Here is a 25,037-nt window from a genome sequence, read left to right on the forward strand (position 1 = left end):
TTTCCAATCTCTCATCTCTCTCTCTCTCTCTCATATCTGAGCACAGGATAGTACTATTGCTCACTTCTGCTACATAAAAAAGAAGTGTTGATTATCAGATCAAAAGACCATTGGATTCTACTCAACTCACTTTTTCTTGATCTCCCATATTGTCGCACAACGCATACCTCGACAATCATCACAGCCGTCAATCGACTGCGAATGACCCTTTTTCCTGAAACTGTTGTTCTTTACTACTTCATTTTCCAACTTGGGTTGACAAGTCACCTTTAGCTTGGTAATCGGCAAGTTCTGCAGTTGCATTAGGTGGAATTCATGCGGCTCTGCAGCTGGGGTTGGAGTACAGCTGACTGGGAGCGGAGTATTGTATGAGCGTGGATGGGGGATGGGGGGGTTGGATTTAGGGCTTGTTTGGGGAAGTGGGAATTTGTTTTTTGATTTCACGGGACGGCGATAGGATGAGCAACTCTGATGTCAGCAGGGCTGGTGGGCCAGTGGAGAGAGACATCGAGCAGGTAAAAGTTTCTTGGGTGTTATTGTTAGTATTGGTATTATTGTGTGTTATGAGCGGAGTTTAACTTTCGAATTGTTGGATTAAGTTAAGTAATCCATTGTTTAGTAATTTTACAGTAATAGTTTTTATTCTGTTAGGTTTAGCTGATTGGAGTGCTTGAAAAATTAATCACGTTGCTGATATGTTTTTTTTACTTAATTATTTATTTTTTACTAAATTTCCTGATGCTGTATGCTAAAGTAGCTAGCACTTGAGAGTTATAATCATTACAATTTGGTTAATTTAATATTATAAACATTGACATAGTATGGTATAGTTTAGCGATGGTGATGTGTTGATTCACACCAAGTGATGGAATACACAGGGTGGTTGTGGCAAGAGGTGCGGGGGTGGGAATGGGGGCCTGCCTCTCCTAAGTTTGTGATGAGATCTTTATTGAATGTTTATATTGTGTTGCCCTTATAATAAAATTTTGTAGTTTTGTCATTCCTTATATGTGTGGTATCTTATGGTTCTGCCATTGCTTATGTGTCTGGTTCGTGTTTAAACTTAGAATGCAAATGCATTAATAATGACTGAAGTGGCCACCAAAGTAAGGCCATTATCTGTTGCTAGTTTTGACTGGTAATTTGGTTTAATATAGTAACTTCATTCTAAATAGATCACCATACTTCTGGTCTGTACATGGTTTTCTGTAAGCACATTCTAGAGATGGGTATTAAACTGCTCTTTATATAGTTTCAAACACTTGTCTAAGATACTTGAGAGTTTGTGAAGCCTTCTTATTAACTTTTAAGAATCTTGTGCTAAGATTCCCAAGAATCTCTTAAAATTTCTCGAGTCACAGAAAATTTTTCTTCAATGTCTTCTGTATGGTTATACTATGATTCTCTTATTGATGCCTTGCAATTCAATGAAATTTTCTTGGCTTCTCAGATTGCGAGTCTTCACCATTTTGCATTATAATCATGGTTGTCCTGCTGCTTTGATTTTTTACGCCCTCATCCGTGCCCGTTTTAAAATTCTTTAGTTAAAAGTGATAAACCGCAAATGGGCCAATATTACCACAATTAAAGCAAAAGTTTGAATATCTATCTAACATGCTCAATATTCATCACAAGCTTTTCTAGTAACTTGTCGCCGTAGCAGATTTCTGGCATCAAGTTTTCTCCTGCATTGAGTTGGTCTGATTTTATCGGAGAACCGGTATCGTTGTTTCATTAGATGCTGTCACCATGTACCAACATTTCCCCTCTTTCTCTACTTTCTGAAGATATGACATACAAATATTTATTGTTCTTTGTTGGTTCCAATTGGTCAGTCATTCTTCTTCTACAAGGTTCCTAGTAAGTCCAAGTCAGTTTATACCTTCAAACGACCAAAGTGATAGCTGAATACACTATTCTTGTTTGGGTTTTAAACAAGTCCACATTATATTTCATGGCTCTCCTTGACTATCATGCTTCCTCAAATGATTTTATCTTCATCTAGTTGTGATGAAGATAAGCTTTCTGATGTCACTGTCATATCTTAGATAGGCTGCCTTTCCATGTAAATCTGAGCACATGTGAATATCCTTTTTTTCCTCCTTGTGATTCTCTTCGTTTATTGCTCCATTAATACTAACCGATTATATACTTACCATACTATTTCTTTTTCTTGTTTACACTTATTTGTTTGGGGAAAAGCCTTGATTTAGCTTTTCACACAATATGCTGGCTATGCTAAACGTGTGTTATTGCCTGATCTTTACAACAGGCCATCACTGCTCTAAAGAAAGGTGCATACTTACTGAAGTATGGAAGAAGAGGGAAGCCTAAGTTTTGTCCATTCCGCTTGGCAAATGTAAGCCCATTCGATTTTGAAGTTCTTGTACTTTCTTTTGGCTCTTAATTTTTGTTTCACCTTGTGCCTAAAATGGTGTAAAGGCCCTTTGCTTTTTCCGTCTTGATAAATGTGAACAGCTATTTCAGAACATGGATATATATTATGATTAGCTGCTAATCATTGTCGCAATTGATTGAGACGCTCAATTGCCTAAAATTATAAAATGAGTCTAAAACTACCAATGTATATAATCTTTGAGGATTATAAGTTTGTTACAGTTTCTAGCAGTTATAATTTGAAGTAACGTGTTAAGATTTTGGATGCTTTGTGTCCATGACTGTCCTGAACTCCTGCTTGCGTAGTTTTTATGCAAGACATATTAACTATTTTCTATAGTAGTTCTGACCTCATGATTATAATTGTTGAGTTGATTCCGTAATTTATCTTGATCTCCATGCGTTTGTTCATTAAATTGCTGTAGCTTGATCAAAAAATTGCTCTTAAAGTGTTAATAATGCCTTTTCAGCCAGCTGTGAAAAAGCTTTCGCAGTTTCTGCTAGTGGCAAGGAATTGGGCACGGAGAGCTTGGAGTTAATTTTGTTTTAGTTGATAGGAATGCTAGTTTGAGCAGCGCACATTCCATTGCCTCCTTTATTTTTGTGCTATGGGATATCAAATAAGTTTCCTTAGATTTACTTAGAAGGATCTTTTTGTTCTCATCTGATAGACGTAATGCCAATCTAAATTCTACCTATAGTAGGAAGTGCTCAGTTCAGTTGTCATATTTTATGAACCTTGGTTGAATGGAGTTTTTTTCATTAGGATGGCTGGCTGTTAATCAGTTTCCTAATTTCACCTGCCAGTAAAGATTAATTTGCTTTTTTTGTCACCTGTAAAATCTTGAAAAATACTACAAACATCTAATGATCTGGTGTCCTTGTTTCCAGGATGAGTCTGTTCTGATATGGTTCTCGGGTAAAGAGGAGAAACACCTTAAACTTACTCATGTTTCCAGAATTATATCTGGACAGCGGACTGTAAGTTTCCTACTGCACATGTACATTTTCTCATTGTTATGCTGCCATGAGTTACCAAAGTTTTACTAGAACTTGACTGCTTATGCACAATATACAAAATCTAAGAATGTTTCTTTTGGTTCAAAGACTACTGCTTACATGTTCTAATTCTGCATTTGAGTTTAGCAATGTAATTTTGCCTTTTACTCCAACTATCACTCAACAGAAAATAAGAGCTTTGGTTTTGGCTGATGGGGATAGGGATAAGCAAAAGAGAAATATTTCGTCTTTTGACTTTTATTAACTGCTGCTGACAACTAATTATGTCATAATTCGATATTTGATTCATGGATTGAACCCTCAAGAATTTAGGTGGACGGTAATGTTAGATGTTACCTTTGTAGATTCAATGTTAACCTCCAGTGTTTGCATTTCCATTGTGGTCTGTTTTGGCTCTATTACGAAATATAGGCTAAAATTCCATCCTAAGATGAAGATTTCCTTTAATTTTCGGGCATGGCCTAATTCAGTGACCAACTTCATGAAAATGAACATATTTTACACATTCCCTATCTGTTTCAGGTAATCCACTTAAATAACAAACATTATCCCCTAGAATTTCCTTCGACCTTGTTTGGTTAAACTACTATTCTGTTTATCAGTCGTTCAAACAAATTTGATCTATCTTTCTTTTCTAGATGATACAGTTTTATTCATACATGGCTCGCTAAGTTTTATTCTGGTGTTACACCATGTAATATCATGATAAGTGATATAACAAGAAAATATGCAGGGAGTACTGGGAGGTGAAGTTTTGTCTTGGTTGCTGGACTGGCTATTTATGCATGCTACTTTTGCATAAGTATTCAAGCATGTCAATGCACATTTAAAATGTTATGAACTATACATGAGATACTTTTACTCTCCTAAGTATAGGATCTTCAGGGCTAGATTTGCTGCCAGTCCTTTAGTCAGACATAATCAAAGCTCTCCACCTCCTGTTCTTTCTACTTTTAAGTACCCTGGTTAACTGGTTTCAAAGATTTAACATTAAACTCTAGAGATCTGCTATGTGAATAGGAACTTTTCTCTTGTTTGCTTAGAGTATTAGTGCAAGCAGTCTGACATACATTTCTGGTTAAGTGTTTGGTTTCACCCTTTTTTTTATGTTCATTTATGTAAATCTATGATTTTTTTTCTTGTCTAGCCAATTTTTCAAAGGTACCCACGACCTGAGAAAGAATACCAGTCGTTTTCTCTTATATACAATGAGAGATCACTTGATTTGGTAAGATTCTCATTTGTTATCTCCAAGTTCTCTGAGAAGCAACTATTTTGTACATAGTTTGGTGCTTTGACTGCAGCAGTTTATCATTTAGATAGTGGAAATTTGTCATCTTCTTTTGATAGATATGCAAAGACAAGGAAGAAGCAGAAGTGTGGTTTAGCGGGCTTAAGGCATTGATTTCACGCAGTCATCAGCGTAAGTGGAGAACAGAATCAAGAAGTGATGGCATTTCATCTGGAGCTAATAGTCCCAGAACATACACAAGAAGAAGTTCTCCACTGCACTCCCCATTTGGAAGTGGTGATGGCGTGCAGAAGGTGTAGTGCTTTTATTTTTCCTCAATTCACATGCATAGCCATATGTTTCCTCTTTTCAGATAAATGGGCTGAAACTCTCTATGAGCGCATAATCGTCTTGATTTTTTTAAAACTTGAAATAAATCATTCATCACTTCAGCAGGATGGTGCTGAACTTCGCCTCCACAGCCCTTATGAAAGCCCTCCTAAAAATGGTCTGGATAAGGCATTTTCAGATGTGATATTGTACTCTGTGCCTCCCAAGGGTTTCTTTCCTTCAGATTCTGCCAGCGGTTCTGTCCATTCTGTGTCATCTGGAGGGTCGGATAACTTACATGGTCAGATGAAAGGAATAGGAGTAGACGCCTTCAGAGTAAGCCTTTCTAGTGCTGTAAGCTCATCAAGTCAAGGTTCCGGTCATGATGATGGTGATGCCTTGGGAGATGTTTTCATTTGGGGAGAAGGTATTGGCGATGGTGTTATGGGTGGTGGACCACACAGAGTTGGAAGTAGTTTAGGTATCAAAATGGATGCATTGTTGCCCAAGGCATTGGAATCTGCTGTTGTATTAGATGTTCAGAACATAGCTTGTGGTGGACGACATGCTGCCCTAGTGACCAAACAAGGAGAGATATTCTCTTGGGGTGAGGAGTCAGGTGGTAGACTTGGTCATGGTGTAGATGCTGATGTCTTGCATCCTAAGCTAATTGATGCACTCAGCAATACAAACATTGAGCTTGTTGCTTGCGGTGAATATCATTCCTGTGCCGTCACACTTTCTGGAGATTTGTACACTTGGGGTGATGGTCATTTTGGTCTCCTGGGGCATGGAAATGAAGTGAGTCATTGGGTGCCAAAAAGAGTAAACGGGCCACTGGAGGGGATTCACGTTTCTTCAATTTCATGTGGGCCTTGGCATACTGCCGTTGTCACCTCTGCTGGGCAGTTGTTTACTTTTGGTGATGGAACTTTCGGAGTTCTTGGTCACGGAGATAGGGAAAGTATTTCAAAGCCTAGGGAAGTGGAATCGCTGAAGGGCCTCCGCACTGTGCGAGCAGCCTGTGGTGTTTGGCATACTGCTGCAGTTGTTGAAGTTATGGTTGGGAGTTCTAGTTCCAGTAACTGTTCTTCAGGGAAACTTTTTACATGGGGAGATGGTGACAAAGGTCGACTCGGACATGGTGATAAGGAATCAAAACTTGTTCCAACCTGTGTTGCTGCTCTTGTAGAACCGAACTTTTGCCAGGTTGCTTGTGGACACAGCCTGACAGTGGCTCTTACAACCTCTGGGCATGTATACACCATGGGAAGTCCAGTTTATGGACAGCTAGGAAACCCTCAAGCTGATGGGAAGCTACCATCTCGTGTTGAAGGAAAACTCGGGAAAAGTTTTGTGGAGGAGATAGCTTGTGGTGCCTACCATGTGGCAGTGTTGACTTCGAGAACTGAAGTTTATACATGGGGGAAGGGAGCAAATGGCAGATTGGGTCATGGGGATACAGATGACAGAAATTTTCCAACTTTAGTCGAAGCTCTAAAGGACAAGCAAGTGAAGAGTATTGCTTGTGGTACTAATTTCACAGCAGCTATCTGCCTTCATAAGTGGGTCTCAGGGGTTGATCAGTCCATGTGTTCTGGCTGCCGTCTACCATTTAATTTCAAACGAAAACGTCACAATTGTTACAACTGTGGACTTGTGTTTTGTAATTCATGCAGCAGCAAGAAGTCACTGAGGGCTTCCATGGCGCCAAATCCCAATAAACCATACCGTGTTTGTGATAATTGTTTCAATAAATTGAAAAAAGCTATTGAAACTGATACATCATCTCAGTCTAGTGTGAGTAGAAGAGGAAGTATGACTCAGGGGATAAATGACATTGTAGACAAAGACGAGAAGTTGGATACAAGATCTCGTCCTAATCTAGCTAGGTTTTCTTCAATGGAATCCTTTAAGCAAGGGGAAAGCCGCTTCTCCAAGAGAAACAAAAAACTGGAGTTCAACAGCAGTCGTGTATCACCAATCCCAAACGGAAGCTCCCAGTGGGGGGCACTTAATATCTCAAAGTCTTTTAATCCGGTTTTTGGGTCGTCCAAAAAATTTTTCTCAGCTTCGGTTCCTGGATCAAGAATTGTTTCTCGAGCAACATCGCCAATATCAAGAAGGGCTAGTCCTCCTCGTTCAACTACACCAACCCCCACTCTAGGAGGACTCACATCACCTAAGATTGTTGTGGATGACGAAAAGATGACTAATGATGGCCTTAGCCAAGAAGTTATTAAATTAAGAGCACAGGTACCGTGTCTTATCTAAGTTGCTGTCCATATATTTGCACTTCAGTTGTATTTTATTTTCTGTATCCTTGACTACACTTCATATCGTGCCATAATTTTGACACTGCTATTGGCTCTAGAAGCCCTGGTAGGTCACAAATGGTGAAAACAGTTCCCACATTGCGTGCAACTAGTGCACTGCTAAATTTTCTCTGGTTATCTTGAATGTGTGGAATCACTAAAGATGAAACCCAACTATAGCTGAGAGTTACACAACCTTCCTTTGGGTTTCTCTTGGGAAGATGAGGGAGATGAGGACTAACCATCCATGAAGTGTGGCTTATTACATTTAATGCGTACAATCCTTTCCCTTTGTCTGAAAAACGGTGGGTATGGAGTGATCAGTTCAAGCTTGTGTTTCTACCTGGGTTCTATTTTTGTTGCCATGGAGACCGAAGGAGATGGCATTTCATCAACATCTTTTGTGCAAACTGGAAAGGGTTTCCTACTGGTGATTTTAATTTTCTGGTCCTGGAGAGATGGATTCATTGTAGTGGTTCCTTTCAAACACTCTTTATTTTATCCAGGGAATGCTGTAATTGCAGCATAATCTTTAATCCAAAGGTTAGATATGGACGATTACACAATTCGAACAATTTCTTCGAATTCACCTCAAATAAAAAATTTATAAAAACCTGATTCAAAAAACATTTACAAATTCAAAATTAAAATAGAATAGAAAAACTTTAGTTTTCTATCGATCTATTACCAATCTATTCCCTTATTTTGTTCCATACTTGTTAGAATCGAATCCATTGAATTATTGTTCAGATTGAAATGAATATGAATCAAGATTGATAAGGAGTTGGTTAATGATGCTCAAACATATATTTGTTTTGATTGCCTATTTTTTTCTATTGGTATCTATGGATTGATCACAAGTCGAAAGATAGTTAGAGCCCTTATGTGTCTTGAACTTATATTAAATTCAGTTAATATCAATTTTGTAACATTTTTTCCATTTTTGTTATAGCTATTGCAGCTGCTGAAGCAGCTATTGGACCGGCTATTGTTTTATCAATTTATGTAACAGAAAATCAACTCGTATTAACCAATAAAATTTGTTGAATAAATAGTATTAATCATATAAATGGAAATTTGAATATTCATAAATTGATTCAAATTAGCAGGTTTGATACGGGTAAGGTATGATCGTGGTTGCAAAAACATAAGAAAGAAAAGTATTTTGGCCCTTGCTCATAAACCAATTCGGAAGTAGATTGATTCTGATCACTCATTGATTCGTCTGGTATCTAAATATAGGATTTATTTATAAGTTAGTTTACTACACTGAAAATTTATGACGTTAAAAAATGTATAGATCCAATGTCACATTCAGTAAAGATTTATGATACATGTATAGGATGTATTCAATGTGTCCGCGTGTGCCCTACCGATGTATTAGAAATGATACCCTGGGACGGATGTAAAGCTAAACAAATCGCTTCTGCTCCAAGGACCGAGGACTGTGTTGGTTGTAAGCGATGTGAATCCGCCTGTCCAACGGATTTCTTGAGTGTTTGAATTTTTTTATGGCATGAAACAACTCGCAGTATGGGTCTAGCTTATTGATACATTCCATAAAACTCTACTTGAATCCATTTTCTTTTTTTTAGTTGTGGTAGCTTCCGCGCCAGCAAGATAGGCAAAGCCAAAGCAATACTAAATCATCATGCAGTATCTATACCTCTCCCCTCAAGCTGGGGATTTTTCTGTTTGCCATTTGCCTCCTCCAGGCTGGGGAAGCACATTTGAGGACTTTATTTTTACTTTAGTCATAGTGGAACTTGATTGCTTTCTTTTGGACAGGATAACTCTCTAAGTTGTGTGAGTTGAGGTTTTTTGATTTTATCTGCAACTACTGGATATAACTTGTTAAGTGATGGTAATAGCATTTTGACTTCGCCTTTCCCTCTATATAGGTGGAAAACCTCACTCGCAAGTCTCAACTTCAGGAATTAGAGCTAGAAAGAACAACTAAACAGCTGAAGGAGGCAATAGCAATTGCAGGGGAAGAGACCGCGAAATGCAAAGCTGCAAAAGAAGTCATTAAATCGCTTACTGCACAAGTAAGAAAAGTACTTCTGTTCATCAATTATCTAAATGGCACGTTATGGATTTGCTTGCACATGTTTAATGGAACTAAAGATGACTGGTCTTCTTTGATAGCAGTAGGCATAAGCCCATGTTATCTAGTATGCAAGAGTACCCGATATTTCTTGTGCATCCTTCTCAAGTTTACTGGCCCTATAGTTCTTTTGCCTTGTTTATCTTATGATGTCTTTTCCAATTGAATGCTTATTCAACAGCAAGAACTGTGCTTAAATGATATGCAAGGCACATGAAACCTATCTCAAGATGAAAATAGTGTCTAAATTAAAATGCTTAGATTTCATTTCTGCAATGATGCGGTGTATGTAATTAAGAACATATTACACTTGCAATATTTCCCTATTTATTGCTTGAGTGGTTCTGGCTATGAAATTTGACAGCTACCTATGACACTTTGTTAATTTAATTTTATCAATTAAAATGCTTCACATTGTGAAAAAACTAGCATAACTACGATGAGGATATTGAAGTCGATAACCCTCAAGTCTGCACCAATGATAATGATATGTAGAATCTAATCATTTGATGGCGCAACATTTCTTTACCCATGAAAGTGCCCTTGTGTGTACAATATTTTTTAAGTACTAGTCTTCTCTCTGATAAATCTCTCGGTATGATGTCATTTGTGTGTGGTAATTTCGTTAAACAAAAAGTAACTTTCTTCGTGTTACTTCACTTTTCTTGCATCCTTCTCGATGGTTCGTGTCCTTCACCTCAAGCTTCTATGATATAAATACCATCACACATGAAGCATATCTGCTCTTATTTTAACTAATAGAACGAGATCTAGGCTTCAAGCTCTTCTATAACAACCTAGGCTAGCAACAGCATTATAACAAATTGCCATTGGAAAAATTAGCACTTTAATTCTGGTAAATTGTGGTCTGTAGTTATTCATTGGTATTTAAGATATTTGATCGTGAAAAACTTCCTGATCTGACAAAAAGTGATTTGAGAAATAGGCAATTTAATGATGATCGAGAAAGTTTTCCTTTATTCAGCTGTCAAAGATCTTTACATTAGTCACTGTCCACGAGAGCTATTGGGCTAGTTCTTATTTATATGATAATAGTATTAAGAATGGTGTAGGACTCAAGTAAATCAAGCGACTCACATGTTAAACATAGCCAAAATATATTAAACGTTAGTTAATACATTAAACGCGAGCATGCTAGTAAATTATGAATGAAAAGCCAAGATCCTTCAACTGTAAAAATTTATCAGTTCCTCGTTCATATTAAATGATCTTGTCAGATAAGAACTCGGTGAAAGTTTTGTATATGTCCACAATTGAATGCCTCCTATTTCCTTTCTGGAACATTCTTAGGTAATGCTCCATTTCTTTAGGAAGTTCTTTGTATGCTCTCAATTAAAGTAAGGTGTGATGCCATTAACTACCGCGATTGCTTATACTAAAAAGAATTGTAAATGCACCTAAAACATTTAGGTCTTCAATGCTGATCCATAATTCCATAATCTTGGAAGGGAGTATTTGTATCTATTTTACTGTCCACTGGGATTCCTCTTGTTTAACTTTTTATATTGTTTTATCTTATTGTTTTATCATATATATATATATATATTTTTGTATGCATACATGATGATTGCTCTAGTTAAAAGGTCCTTAACATACATAACTGGCTATGATCTATTGTTTACATATTTTTTATATTTCCTTGGTTAGATTTCTGCTTAAACTGATAAAACACTGAGCCTAAGTATCAAAAGGGAGTAATCAGTAGGAAAGCATGGGTAGCTAGTGGATGAATCAGTAGCGATAAACAAAAAAAGGAAAAAGAACAGTGAAAGTTTTGAGTTCACAAAGTTTATCATGTACCTTATCAGTGATAAATAGTGAAAACTTGTTGAGAAGCTAGGTTTGGTTCCTTTTTTTCGTAACCTCAACTTTTTATTCCATTGTGGCCCAGTGAATGACCCTCTGTGGATTAGGTCAAACTGATATGTTTTTGATAATTATCTTATGGTGATACCTTTATGTAGAAACAAACACAGGATCTCAATACCATACAAATGACTTGGTTTCCTAAATAATGAGTTAACAAGATCAAGTTCTGAACAAAATACTGTCAGTTTGACTTGAAAGAATTAAAGTAGCAATTTAATTTCAGATGGAGGGCATTCTACACAGGTATAGTCAAATTAAGGGGTAAACAAAACCACCGAACTACTTTTTATACAAACGACACATATAATTTGATTCTGAACCGTAATCGACTCTGCATGCCAGTTATCATCGCCTTAAGCTCTACCACTGGATGATTTTGCATATTTTGGACTTGCAAGCTTCTTTTTCATGATATTTGCAGCTCTGGTTTCGCTAAATTTTGGTTTTGGTTTGATTTGGATAAGATTGAATAAGGAGAAAAAAGGAAACAATGCAGAGATTTGACTGTGAGGGGAATTGTGACTAAGTTTTGTTTCTTGTTATACCTTTTTTTTAGCGTCCGTTGCTGATGATATTGTATACTGTAGCTGAAGGAAATGGCTGAAAGGCTTCCCGTGGGTTCTGCTAGAAACATGAAATCTCCGCCATTCACTTCACTTGGTCCCCCTTCTATGCCTAATGACGTTGCAAACCTCTCTATTGATCGGGTAAATGGTCAAACAAATGGCCCAGAATTAGAATCAAATGAGACAAACAGCCTGTTGCTTTCTAATGGGTCCAATACTGCCAGTAATCGCAGTTTGGGTCACAGCAGACAAGGTTACACAGAAGCAACAATGAGAAATGGAAATAGAACAAAAGAAAGTGAGTCTCGTACCGAAAATGAATGGGTTGAGCAAGACGAGCCTGGTGTTTATATCACTCTTACCTCTCTACCGGGAGGGCTCAAAGATCTGAAGCGAGTTCGTTTCAGGTATGTTGCACTGAGCTCTAGTGTGGCCGTTTTGGTGCCATCTTCAAATTATTCTGTAATGCTATGTTCAGATATAGGATTAAGAGGGAGTTAAGCGCTAAAGAAACAATTCTCTCTTTAAAGATAGTATTTTTATGGTGTCTCCTTTGACCATTTTATTCTTCTTTTTCCGTTCCAAAAAAACATTGTCCAGACCTAGTATAACATTCTAGCAGATATGCTTGGTACAACTGCATAGACTCCATAAATAGAAAGGTACCAGTTTTGTGCATATTGATGAGCCACACTCACGGAGGCCTAAGCTTTGCTCTGTGTATGGAGTAATAGTGATCTGATACATATGTCATTTTGCTTCTTTATTTTCCTAATGCAAGCTGTGAGATAGGCTCTGTTTTTGGTGATGATACATTGTTTCTGCTGTCTGTCAATAAATATCAAAGCTATAGCATTAATGTCTGCAATTTTCTTATTTTGGTCTCAGTTACACTCATTTGTGTTCTAACATCATAGAACATATCATGATGTACAATAGTGATTCGTAAATATTACATTATCTATTGTGGGCTGAAAATGCTGTAATGTTCTCACAGAGAGCTTGATAAAAACGTAACTAAGTACAGAAATATCTTGAGTTTACTGTTCAAAGGTAGTTGCTGAACCTGTATTGAATAAAATGGAAAACATCGATCTTATGTTTTGGGAAAGTAGTGACATGGTTTATAGTTTGTTTATGTATGAAACTGAACATCCTTCTCAATGGTCGAATGCAGTCGGAAGCGATTCAGTGAGAAGCAAGCGGAACAATGGTGGGCAGAGAACCGAGCAAGAGTATATGAACAGTACAATGTACGGATGGTCGACAAGTCAAGCATCGGTGTAGGAAGTGAGGACTTGGCACATTGATGGTGGATGTATCACATGTATATGGAAGAAGTTTTTTCCTTTTTACCCAGCATACGTGTTTCTGCTTCCGCCACAGAGGAAAGATCATATTGATTAGAAGGGTTTGGCATATGAAAAAAGAGTAGAGAGGAATTTCTAATCTGCAGTGTTTTCTTTTCTTTTCTTTTTTTCGTTTATTAACCCTCTATTATTCTTATGGCTTGACTATGCTTTTATCATTTTTTGTTCCCTTGCTTGGGGTTGGGGTTGAGGGTGAGAAATGTAAATTCTTGCTAGGGTGCTGGCTCAAGTTGTGAGCAGCTTCCATGTAAATTCTATAAGCAAATGTTTCTGATCTCCAGTTTCCTACTGCTTTTCTTTGATTTCCTTTCTACGTATGTGTTGCTCGTTTGTTGTCTGCGTCGCGTTTTTCATACGAACCCCATCATACAAGACCAAGAACGTGAGCATGGATTTCGCGTTTTCTAATGTTACTGGTTTCGTAGATGGGAGATGATATTTTTGTTGCTCTTTGGGTTGACCGAATGTATGCCTAAAAATGATATAGCGTATGAGGTAAATATGCAAACATGTCACAACCACCTCAACAATGAAGAAACGTGGTTATATCTCGGGGCAGAAAGCCCGCTGGTTATGAAAGATTGATCGGAACGACGTCGTTATGGCGATGCTGGGACTGGGAGACAGCAATGAAATTGAAACCCAATGAACCGAATTGTTGTTGCGCGCCTCTTTCAACTTTTTCGAACATACGCACACAGAAATCCCTCTCACAAACTCACTCACCCTTCCGCTCGCAAGGAGTAGTACTCTTTGTCTTGTCCGATCAATTCCAGCAAATTAAAGAGAAGAGGTATGCTTTTCACGGCTTTTGCTTTCGGAACTTTGATTCTTGGATTTTGAAATTGACCTCGGGAGTTCTTCCGCGACGTTCATAGGTGATGAATATTGCCTGATTTTAAGTCATCTTCTGTGGTTTTATCTTTTATAGCTCAAGAGAAAATGAGATGCAAAAGAGGAAAAAGTTGAGGAACGAGAAGGACGTAATTGAAATGTTCATAAGAATGTGCGTATTTGGGAATTCGGACTAGATATTTCATCCAAAACCCTTGAGAATATTGTCTGTGTATTTTCGTTACTTTTCAAGAAAATTGCTCTTTGCTTGTTTCATACTATGTGTCTACTTTCTTCTTCTTCTATTGTTGTTATTATTATTATTACTGTTTCTTTTAAAAAAAAGTTTAGAAATTTGTTTCTTGTGTTAAACACATGGGCAATAACTTATTAGTCGTTGTAACATATTTCTATTGTGCAGTGTTCTAAACAAGTATGGAAAAACCCCTCGCGCTTAGGCCGCTGAGCATCCAAGATGAAAATTCTGCCATCCATCATAAAAGTAATCACTTGTGGTTTTTTCTTGTGTGTATTATCTGTTCTCTCTGTAAAATGAGCTTTTGGCTACAACGATATTACTTTGTTATGCATTTTTTGTCTTGTGGATAGTTAACATGTTTGCATTGTCAGCTGTACTTTATCTCGAGCACGTAGGTTAGATTGAAGCCTATAAGAGCTTCTCAGATATTGTGCGGCGCCGCTATGTCTATCATATTTCTTTTTGACAATCCTTCATGTATCTTACAGAATGAAGTTAACTTAATTTTGTAGAGGCTGCAGCTGATGGTAAATCCAAGAGCTCCAAACTAGTTGCTAGGAAGGCTGGAGTGGGGCTCGAGAGTCGTAAAGCTCTGACTGATATTACAAACAAGTCATCCATCCATCTCGAAGCATCCTCACAGAGAAAAAATTCACAAGATAAAAAGTGTAATATTGCAGAAGATGGATATTTGCACCAACAGGTTATTGAGGGTGAGGCACTTTTGAAGAAAAAGAGTTCAACAAATGAGAAACTTAACATTGCTGAAGAGGGTTTCTTGCATGATCACAATAAGTGCATTGAAGCACAAAAAGCAGCATTAGAACTTGATTTCTGGGACACAGTTCTTCCTGGACATGGTAATTCCTTCAAATTTGTATTCTGTTGTTATTTTGTGCTAGTTCACTTTATTTATTCTCATGGTTAGAATACCATAACCCAATAGAGTAATTTAAGCTCCTTTGTGCCTCTCCTTTCTTTGGAAATTTGCATAAGGTGCCTTTCCTGTAGTTGCAATTTTAGTAATATCTGAATGAGTGGTACTTGATCCTGAATTTCATATGTGGTAGTATGTAATCCTATATAGAAATGTTCGTACTTGGGAACTTATTCAGATGTCTTTTTTAAATGAAATATTAGTCAAATCATTTTAAGATATGAGTCGAGGCATTCTGAAAGAATTTAGTTTCTAGGTAATAATAATGTTCAGATAGGGTGTCTTGGAAAGAAAGGAATGAGTGTCATGTTTCTTTGTGGTTTTACATTATGCAACGCTTTTGTTGACAGATACACTTAATAAGGTAATATCAACATGTTTATAGGTGTCTGTTTGTTTGTCTTATAGGTTATTCAAACAGTTGCTGAAACACTTAGACATGTGGAAAGGAAGAATCTTTGAACCTGAATAGATCATTGAATATGTTCTGGACGCTTAAGTAGGTCTATTCACTTGAGGGAATATTGATTGTAGTCACTTGAGGGAATACTGTTTGTACATATTTAGTTCATGCTTCTTCTCTGATTTCTTATTAGAAGTTGTTAGCTTTCTAATCCATCATGGCGAGAGAGCAACATCATGGAAGCTTCATGTATTCTTGCAAGTCATACTTCTTTCCTCACAGATTCAAAAATATGTTTAGTAGCTTTCTCTACTTAGTGAGCAAAATTAGAGGAACTCTGATGCAGTACAGTTCCATGATATGCCCATCATATTAAGTTTTTCAACTTGTGTTTGGAAGCAAATGTTTCTGAATCATCAATTTCAAACAACAGTTATAAATTCCAGCACTATTTACTTGAATACATGAGAACAGATTCTAAGCTCTTTTTATATGCAGATTCTGCAGATCAAATAATGAAACAAGCAAAGGTATGAATATTCCTTTACATTTGCTGCATTTACCATATAATATGGCAAAAGGATATGTGGACCTTGACGTCTGACTCACATTTATGCGTTCTTTTAGAGTGATCCTGATATTGATAGCAAAACTTGCCACCGTATACTAGAAGAGTTATCCATGTCAGAGTTTTCTGATTGGTTTAAGTCTTGGTGGAAGTCTCCTCCTTCTCCAATACACTGGGATTCTCCTCCCCTCTCTCCTTTTGCATGGGATCTTGAGTCAGTTGAACTATTGCTCAAGGAAGATGACTCTGGTGATGTCTGAGGATCTCGTTAATTGCATGCATGCACATGGAATGTGAAACAAAGGCAGTTTTTGTACCTGATGAGACTAACTTGTATGGACTTTCTAGCTCTCTTCTTTTGTTAGAAAATCTAGAATTGCATTTGAAATAAGTTTTTGGGCTTGCTGACTAACTTGCTAACTTACATTCATATCTATGTTTGTGTCAAGTGTTGTTTGTTTCAGTTTTCATTTCTATAGTTCTCAGAATGTGAGATTGGATCAATCATGATGAAGAGAATCCTGCATTTGAACCCATGGCTGCAGTTAGTTTCCTTGTGGCAATGCACAATGTCACTTCCTAGTGCATGCATGTTTTATGCCGTTAAATCTGATTTGTTGTATCCTGGTTTTGAAACCAGTTATGCCCTTAGATGAAAGAATTAACCAGCCACAGCCAGTAGATGATTCAGTCATTTGATATGCTCCCAAGACATTTCCAACCTAATTGAGCACCGAATTCTATATTTGATCAGTTTCATGGACTTCTTTTTTAATAATTATTTCATGGACTTGTTATCCCCATCCTCATCAAGGTTGTGTCCGAACTGAAACAGAAATTTTTTGGTTTTCAGTAATTCACACAAATCCAACCTTGGAAAGATTCTGTGTCAACTACAATTGAAACACAATGGTTCCACTCATTAAGTAAATCACACCACCCTTCTTCAGGGCTTCTGACGAACAAGCGAAACAAATTCAAGAAAACTTCATTCCGCAATTCATGTGCATATTGGTGTTTTAATTCCTCTTTCCTTGCTTCTTTTGTGGAATTAAACTAACAAAGGTACGATTATTTAATATATATTGGCTTCAGAAGCTCCTTTTAGGTTGTAACCAAGGAACTAGCATGTATGTAAAATAAAATACTATCATGCACTGAATTAGCTATGTGCAATTTAGAGGACAAGTATCACAAGCAAAGGAAAAAAAGACAGGATTCCTAATGGAAGCATAAAAATTTATCAAAACAGTCTATTCTGAGAAGTCATTATGAATACACAGGACACTGCAAATTATTGTATTAGTCCTGATGAAATCATACTTATAGATCATGATGTAAGTAGCCATTTCTAAAGGCCAATTGCTTAGCTAAACACTGCTCAGACTAGGATGAAAATGACAATCGGAAAGCATGTTTGTTCCCGTGATGCTCTACTGGAGAACAGTTTTGGACTTACAAAAGCACCACACAGTAAGCAGAAAGGCCAAGAAAAATTAGTGAGTGACATCTAAAGACTTGTGATTTAGAGCAATTCATCCAACACAATGCAAGTTTCACTTGATGCAAACTAGAGTGGAAGACCCTAGTAGGATTTCCCACAATGTATTAAGCTTCCAGCTCCCAGGAAAAGTCCAAAAACGGCAGCACTCCCTAGTGTTGTTTGCCCAATATATCGTACTTTTAAAAGACCTGGAACCTGCATTTCAGAAAGTATAGCTTTCACCTTTAAGTCCAAACAAGACTAGCACAAATAGAGTACTTCTGCAGTTTTTTGCAAAACAATATTTTTATACTTTCACGAAGACAAAGTCTAGTTCAGCTATAAAAAGGACATCAATTAAAAAATCTGAAATGGATCTCCCAGATTTCAAGATTTTCTCCATCACTTTTTAAGGTCTCAAAAGATGTAGGAAGAAGCTATATATTTACTTGAAGAATGTTCAGTGGACAACAGTTGATTATGGGCAAGACCAACTATGAATGATCACAATAGTGATCTGATGAAAATGCACAATAATTAATTTGAGGAATTTTCAAATATTTTGACCATTGAAACTATAAAATACAAAAAAAAGAAGTTCATAATCAAAACATGTGAGACCCCCCATCAGCTAGTCCATGCAATGTCTTCCCTATTTTGGTGCCGTGGCAATTTTTTATTTTTTTGTTTAATTTCTGAACATGCTAAATGTCACATCTTAGCTGCACCAATGCCTGACATTCAACACTATATGGGATCATTATTTGGAGAGTTGTACATTATATTGACAAGTAATGAGGCCCAATGATCACTGAAAGTATTCCTTCGATGGTATAGAAGTCTTGAATACTAACATATGCCAGCCCATTTGATGCTGATAGTGGGTGTTATGACCCTCAACAATCATAAAGCCATATAAACAAGTCAATGAGCAAGCCTCTTAGACAACACAGGTGGGGGGATGCAAGGATATCACTTAGCTCTCTCATCTCTGGAATAGATTATAAACTGTTTGTAGCTCATTGAAGGGCTAGCCTGGATTGACGGTAACAAGGTTGCAACAAGACTGAAACCCAAAGTATCAGTGAAGACATGTACTAAGAAAAAGGACCAAAGGAAGACTACAAAGAGCCAAATATTGGACATTTACATAAAAAAACACACTATAGATATTCACATGTGTGCACGACCATGCCAACACCACTAAAATTTATTAACCATGCACACACCAAAAATGCAATTAGACTAAACTCACCGAAATTCCAATTAAATAGTGGCATATTTTTCGGGCACATATAGTCAAAATTAGCTATAAACAGAAGCAACAAATAGACAGAACCTATTATTCTTAAGCATTTATGATGAATTACTATCAAACAGAACAGAGTTAAGAGTTTCTGGGAAGGCTGGAAACACAAAGGAACTTTACCTTGTATCTTATAGCCTCATAAGTTCCATAAACAGCACCTGCACATGATAGCATATTCGATGATTCATGAGTGCAATTAATCACAACATTACTCACGGGTATCCGATGTAAACAGGAAGAACAAACATTCAACATAATCACACCAAATATTTCAATAAGAAATCTTACCTATTTAATGCAGAAGAACAAATATTCAACAGAATCGCACAAAAAATTGAATAAAAGATCTTATCTATTTAATAGAGAAGAAGAAACAAATCCTACTCCCTTTCTTCTTTTCAGACCTTTCCAATTCAAAGACCAATCAGCATGCATTGTTTGGTGTATCACATGAACAATTTCTTCCTTGTGGTAATAGAAACATCCAAATAACCCACACATTTCAGATAATGCAAATGCAAAATAGATATCCTCCCTAATCGGACATTAAGATGCACTTAAGACAACATTCAAGAAAATTTTTCTTGTTTAGCGAGAAGTTTGATGATGCCATAGCAGAGGTACAATCTTCCTAACCAGATATGCATCAAGGTTTTATGCCCCTAAAATCTATCAGTACCCGAGTTGCATATTCAGAGATACGAAAAATAAATTTCATTTCTGCCAAAAAAAAAAAAAACAGAGAAACCAAGAGAGAATTTTTTCAATACGGGGACAGAAAAGAGGAAGATAGTTGCAGCTAGGGTTTAAGAAGAAATAGGATACGTTACCCACAGCGCCTCCAACAGCACCGCCGACGGCGAATCCTGCCGTAACCCTTGCCAGACAGCTATCCCTCGCCATGTCCTCTCTCTCTCTCTCTCTCTCTCTACTATCCCAATATCTACTGATCAGATAGACATGGTGGACTTGAACAAGTAGCAATCACTTTTCTTTTCTTTTTTCTTTTTGTTTTTTAAGAATTTTAATTTTTTCAGAAAAAAAAAGGGAAGAAGGGAGGACATAAGTTTAAATAGGGCGTATAAGTAAATACTAGTATATATCTGTGTCCATAATAAACTATAAATTTTATAAAATATTATAATTTTAAAAAATATATTAATTAATAAATAAGAAATACTAAAGAAATATAACAAAGTTATGAAAATTTATTGAAAAAAAATTAGATAAGAAAAAGAAATGTGAAATTTATTTTTTTTAAAGAAAAAAAATAGGGATGTGAAAGCTGAGAATAGGGGTAAAATTAATTTTGGTTCCCTACTTCTGGATTCAACTTCAAATTAATCCCTATCTTTTCAATACATTTTAAATCAGTCCCTCCGATGAGTTCAATACATTTTCAATAAATCACTAACACTAACACTAAAAGTGTTTTGAGTTCAAAAGGGCACTATTTGTAGCATGCCCAACAAACTCCCTGTAACATCACCAAAATAGGAGAAAAGGAGAGGAATTTTGCCAATGGTTTTCCTTTCTTTTCTTGGGTTTTGACCCTTTTCTTATTTATCTTCATTTTTTCAACTCATCGGTGAAGAAGATTAAGTTGGATATTCTGATTGATTCAAATGAGGTACATAGTCGATTCATTTCTGTTTTTTGTTTTTGTCCCTAAAAGTTGTATGTTTATGTCCAATACTTGTACAATTGTTTCCATTATATCAGCAATACCTATTATGTGCTATTGATGATCTGATGCTTAGTTTTTGGACAAATATAAATCGTACAAGTACTCTCTACTCCATTCTTGCGTGGAGCTGAGATATGTATGTAGAATTGTAGATATGTTCCCTTCTTTTGGAGGCTAATTCATTTGATCCCCTGTATTTTTCTAAAATAGCTGGGGTAGAGCTACAAACAGGAGTTTTGTGGGATTATCAATCCCTCTTTGGGACAGAGCTGCCAAACATGTCATAGGCACAGATGCAGAGATTGGATATAGGAGTATAGTTGAGCCGTGTGAGGAAATGAACAAATCAGGATCGTTTGTTCTCATTCATGTATTCTCCAACAAGGTATGAATTGAGATTTCCACAAAGAAAGAAGCCCATCTAGTGCAGTAATGCATGGAAATACAGTATTTTGTCTAATTATACATCAGGTACAACATCCATACACTCAAATTTTACAAGAGATCATAACAGGAAAAATCAGACAGTATCATAAGGCAGAGGGTCTGCAATCAAACTCTGGATGTAATTCCATTATGTACATTGTTATCACTTCTTGCGAGCTGAAAGAGCTGCGGCAATACCCCCAGCCACAAGTCCAACAGCAGTTGCAGCAATGCCAATACCAATTACTCCATCTGGATAGAATTAAGAAAAGCAAAGGCAAAAAAGATCATTTCGTGGCAAGTTATATATACACATCAGATTATACAAGTACAAGCATTAAGTTGAGTTCAAGTTACCTTTTGTGATTTTATCTTCCAGTGCTTTCTTGAGGGTCAACGCCTGCCTCCAGTCTGGTGCAATCTGTAATATTCTCCACCGATTTAAAACCAAATTTCAAATGAATATATACGCCAAGACAGAAGTTTACTGGAAGATGAAGGATTATGAAGTAAACTAAAAAGGGAAAATATAAACCAAAACCTGAGAACAAACTGATAACCATTTGCTTTCAACAGATAGAGGCTCCCTAATATATTTCAAGCCTGATTTCGTAAAAGACTACCAACGTCTAAACACCGAGGCTCCCTAATATATTTCAAGCCTGATTTCGTAAAAGACTACCAACCTCTAAACACCGCTCGACAAGCTGCCTGCTCTTAGAGTAGTTCCCACTTCTGTAGTATCCAACAGCAAGAAGATAAAGCTTTTCCCTGACCTGCAGGGGGGTATTAGACCCAGACAATGAAGCTGCAAGTGAAAAGTTTCAAAAATCAAAATTTTGAAACCTGATTTTACACCAGGAAGATGAGTACATACAGTGGTCCATGAGAAGCCAAAAAACAGAACATAAGCAAAAGGTATTGATGAAGGATCCAACAGCAATATCTTCAGTTCCATGAGTTCAAAAAGAAAAAGGATTCCCTTGAGACACACAACAAACATGACAGAGCAAGAAGAGAGTGGGGGCCGGGGAGAGGGGGTTCGTGGTGGTCCCAGATCACCTTCAAGCATAGCTATTCCGCGTTGAACATCCTCTTCCCGTTTTGAGTGAACAAGGGCCCAAGACAAGCGCATGATGCATTCACCTTTTAGTTTATCAGAGGAGCCTTTCTCAGCTTCAGCTACCTCACGCTCACAACCCTGTATATGTGTAATTGTCAGACATAGGCAAAACGAAATGGCAAAAGAGGAATATTTGTAGAGGAACACCCTAAGATCTGCAAGGCAAGGGAACATCAGTGCTTTTCTGAATGCATGAAAACATTTCCAGACAGAACCAGAGTCAGAATCACAAACCATTACAGGTTGGCCAGTTCTTGTATTTAATATATAGGAATATTCTTTTCTGAGTATATACTCCAAAATCAGATGATATATGCAAGGAAATGACAGTTGCAGAAAGTAAAAAATTCAATTGACCACAAACCAAAATCCAAATTTGTGTAATTTGGTTTTGAACACGATCACCTAAGTCATAAGCAACACAAGAAAATCAAATGTTATGCAGAGACTCTCCATTTCCTACTTCAAAGAACAAAATCCACCACCATCATATAACGAGCCAATGAGCAAGAGAAACAGAGAAAGTAATGTCCAAACCTGATGCGTAGAAGCAGCCATCTAATCAATAAGAAGCCTCTATTTGCCCAGGATATTGTAAACGTTCATATACAAACATTTCATAAATGATAATTCTACATTACTGTAAGAAAACAGGAACAGATGAAAACAGAACCAAACAAATATGCACCCTCAGAAAAAATCCAATAAGCCAAGACTGAAATTTTTAAAGCAGGCATATCACTCACAAACTGCTTATCAATCCCACTGCTATGAAGCATTGAGCTTTCCCCTCTAGTCCATCAATTCATGTAATCACCGGCTTTCTTCCTACCATTATAGGGAGACTAATAGACAAAAGACTATCCAAGAAAGTATCCCGTATGCTAAAAAACTATGCTCAATTCAGGAGAATAACGCTGTCTATGACAAGTCATAGTTAATTACAAATTTATTCAAAAAGCAAATAAGCTAGTAGCGAACCAAACGCACTTTGAAATCCAACCTCAAATGAGCAAATTATTGGATTCTTAGAACTAACAATCAAAAGCAACTAAAGGCAATGGACAAAAAAGGCCAGAACAGGTCTTGGTACATCAAAATGCAAGGTAAATTAACCCAGCAAACACTAGGTCGCTTAAGTATAGCAGACACACGGAATATCAGATTTCCAATATACTAAGTTACATCGAGCTGTATTCCTCTCCTTTCATCATTCCCTCAATCAAACCCCATCAAATTTTGCCCCACATGCAGTCACTGTGATATCTTCAGTAGGATTTCCGTCTCCAAGGACTATTCTCAGAACTACGAACGCAGAAAGAACAAAGATTTTGCTCCCAACAATTCACCTCTTAAACCCAAGTAAAATCACCACGATTCCCAGAAATCTTAACTGCACTCAAGTCGGTGGAAAAACTACAAAGAAAAACAAATATAACAAACACTCACAGCGACGATGTCGAAATCGCACCACGGAATCTGATCCCCGCCGGTGAAAAAATTGCTCACCGAGTCGAAAAATTTCCCAATTTTCGCTTCCATTTCCTATATAACTAGTTTGTACCAAACCGAAACTTTATGAATTTCTATAGAATAGTTATATATCTACTTCTTTTCTTTTCCGTTAAGTTTGTGTGTGATTGGAGTAGTCTAGAGAATTTTGAATGAGATGATTCGTAGACATTTTGGGGTTACGGAGGTTTGTCAAATGGGTCCGTTCCAAAACCCGCAAATCAGACCCGATTCTCCCTGGACAATCCGCGTTGGCCGATAATATAAATGGATAATTACACTGCAATTACTGAATTACATGTAGATTTTTTATAATTTGAAAAATTATGTCTAGCACCTTGATGTATACTTTTATTTAATAAATAAATTTTTTATTAGTCAAAATTCATTGAATTTATAAAAAATTAAAAAAAAATTCTATATTCACCGTCAATCGACTTATTACTGACTTATAGTAAGTCAAATAAATATTTTTATAATCAAATTATCCTCATACATTTTCACATGTTAATACATGTGCAGGGTATATCTTCACTATTATGAGGATAGTTTATCCGAAAAAAATTATTTAACATGCAATAAGTCAGTTTTAAGTCAATCAAGGGTAAATATCAATTTTCATTCAATTTTTTTTATTAATATTAGTAAATTCGATTAATTTTTACTAACAGGTGGACTTATTTATTAAATAGAGGCAAACCTCAGAGGTACTAAATGTAATTTCCCATACTACAATGGGTCTACGCGTAATTACACCAAATCTTAGGGAGGGGAATGTAATTATTCCTTCTTTTTTTTCCGGTAAATATAAGTTTCATTAAATAAATTGTAGTACATTGGTACAATACAATATGAAAGGCTAGACAGTCACCTCGACAGGCCAAGGGATCCGCCATAAACGAAAAAGTGCACAAGTACTAATAGAAGGAGGTAAATCAACATAAGTATCCGTTGTCGGACATCTTCAATAATAAGTTATCCTACTGAAGGTGCCCCCCATATTCCTCCATCAAATCGTCGAACATATGTGGTATACAAGAGAGCCCAATAGTGCACGATAAGAAGCCGAGATACAATGCTTTCCTCTCCCACCTTTTTGCTGCTGACAGAACGTCGGTAGGTCAATCACGGTGGGGTCAGTCAAAACGCAGGGTGCGCCAGATCACCCTCAGCAGTGTCTTGAGTAGGGGCAATGAACAAAGAGGTGATTGTGTGTTTCAGTAACCCATTCGTTACACAAGAAACAAGTGGTACCTAAGTGAAATAACCA

The 25,037-nt window shown here is 36.9% G+C and overlaps 4 protein-coding genes across 7 annotated transcripts; 2 read left to right on the forward strand and 2 right to left on the reverse strand.

Moving 5' to 3' along the window:
• On the forward strand, nt 1–13,514 carry LOC105163660 (PH, RCC1 and FYVE domains-containing protein 1). 2 transcript variants are annotated; one of them, XM_088881867.1, is made up of 9 exons: nt 1–515; nt 2,273–2,359; nt 3,289–3,378; nt 4,565–4,645; nt 4,768–4,962; nt 5,102–7,234; nt 9,195–9,341; nt 11,878–12,263; nt 13,034–13,514. In XM_088881867.1, exons 1-9 carry the CDS (start codon nt 459–461, stop codon nt 13,164–13,166), a joined length of 3,309 nt encoding a protein of 1,102 aa, XP_088737993.1. In that variant the 5' UTR covers nt 1–458; the 3' UTR covers nt 13,167–13,514. The 2 variants fall into 2 exon arrangements, with proteins under 2 accessions (XP_088737993.1, XP_020550674.2); XM_020695015.2 differs by having other exon boundaries at nt 5,105–7,234.
• A 140-nt stretch (nt 13,515–13,654) lies between these two features.
• LOC105163661 (protein PATRONUS 2) lies at nt 13,655–17,008 on the forward strand. 3 transcript variants are annotated; one of them, XM_020695017.2, is made up of 6 exons: nt 13,655–14,019; nt 14,158–14,232; nt 14,482–14,562; nt 14,832–15,179; nt 16,158–16,189; nt 16,287–17,008. In XM_020695017.2, the coding sequence occupies exons 3-6, from the start codon at nt 14,496–14,498 to the stop codon at nt 16,485–16,487; spliced, it is 648 nt and encodes a 215-aa protein (XP_020550676.2). In that variant the 5' UTR covers nt 13,655–14,019; nt 14,158–14,232; nt 14,482–14,495; the 3' UTR covers nt 16,488–17,008. The 3 variants fall into 3 exon arrangements, with proteins under 3 accessions (XP_020550676.2, XP_011080400.2, XP_020550675.2); XM_011082098.3 differs by lacking the exon at nt 14,158–14,232 and having other exon boundaries at nt 13,655–14,104; XM_020695016.2 differs by lacking the exon at nt 14,158–14,232.
• Nucleotides 17,009–17,432: 424 nt separating this feature from the next.
• Nucleotides 17,433–20,010, reverse strand: LOC105163659 (uncharacterized). The gene is made up of 3 exons (XM_011082096.3): nt 19,850–20,010; nt 19,140–19,177; nt 17,433–17,926 (listed from the first exon to the last, which is right to left on the reverse strand). Exons 1-3 carry the CDS (start codon nt 19,920–19,922, stop codon nt 17,813–17,815), a joined length of 225 nt encoding a protein of 74 aa, XP_011080398.1. The 5' UTR covers nt 19,923–20,010; the 3' UTR covers nt 17,433–17,812.
• A 1,067-nt stretch (nt 20,011–21,077) lies between these two features.
• FIS1B (Tetratricopeptide repeat (TPR)-like superfamily protein) lies at nt 21,078–23,935 on the reverse strand. Its single transcript, XM_011082095.3, has 5 exons — nt 23,705–23,935; nt 22,195–22,333; nt 21,819–21,940; nt 21,490–21,553; nt 21,078–21,384 (listed from the first exon to the last, which is right to left on the reverse strand). Exons 1-5 carry the CDS (start codon nt 23,795–23,797, stop codon nt 21,296–21,298), a joined length of 507 nt encoding a protein of 168 aa, XP_011080397.2. The 5' UTR covers nt 23,798–23,935; the 3' UTR covers nt 21,078–21,295.
• Between the last annotated feature and the right edge of the window lie 1,102 nt (nt 23,936–25,037).

The sequence above is a fragment of the Sesamum indicum genome, linkage group LG6 (genome assembly GCF_026168435.1).
Source record: "Sesamum indicum cultivar Baizhima isolate 11 linkage group LG6, ASM2616843v1, whole genome shotgun sequence".
In the NCBI taxonomy this organism is placed as follows: domain Eukaryota; kingdom Viridiplantae; phylum Streptophyta; class Magnoliopsida; order Lamiales; family Pedaliaceae; genus Sesamum; species Sesamum indicum.

Bases quoted from the DNA above. Each gene is read 5' to 3' on its own strand.
- FIS1B (XM_011082095.3), bottom strand. From the start codon at position 23,797: ATGGAAGCGAAAATTGGGAAATTTTTCGACTCGGTGAGCAATTTTTTC. The intron at 22,334-23,704 runs GTGAGTGTTTGT...ACACATATACAG, and splicing joins GCGATTTCGACATCGTCGCT to GGTTGTGAGCGTGAGGTAGC. The intron at 21,385-21,489 runs GTAACTTGAACT...AATTCTATCCAG, and splicing joins GGAAGATAAAATCACAAAAG to ATGGAGTAATTGGTATTGGC.
- LOC105163661 (XM_011082098.3), top strand. From the start codon at position 14,496: ATGGAAAAACCCCTCGCGCTTAGGCCGCTGAGCATCCAAGATGAAAAT. The intron at 15,180-16,157 runs GTAATTCCTTCA...TTTTATATGCAG, and splicing joins CACAGTTCTTCCTGGACATG to ATTCTGCAGATCAAATAATG. The intron at 16,190-16,286 runs GTATGAATATTC...GCGTTCTTTTAG, and splicing joins AAATAATGAAACAAGCAAAG to AGTGATCCTGATATTGATAG.
- LOC105163660 (XM_088881867.1), top strand. From the start codon at position 459: ATGAGCAACTCTGATGTCAGCAGGGCTGGTGGGCCAGTGGAGAGAGAC. The intron at 4,646-4,767 runs GTAAGATTCTCA...TTCTTTTGATAG, and splicing joins ATGAGAGATCACTTGATTTG to ATATGCAAAGACAAGGAAGA. The intron at 7,235-9,194 runs GTACCGTGTCTT...CCCTCTATATAG, and splicing joins TTATTAAATTAAGAGCACAG to GTGGAAAACCTCACTCGCAA.
- LOC105163659 (XM_011082096.3), bottom strand. From the start codon at position 19,922: ATGGCGAGGGATAGCTGTCTGGCAAGGGTTACGGCAGGATTCGCCGTC. The intron at 19,178-19,849 runs GTAACGTATCCT...TATCATGTGCAG, and splicing joins TGCTGTTGGAGGCGCTGTGG to GTGCTGTTTATGGAACTTAT. The intron at 17,927-19,139 runs GTAAAGTTCCTT...TCTGAAATGCAG, and splicing joins ATGAGGCTATAAGATACAAG to GTTCCAGGTCTTTTAAAAGT.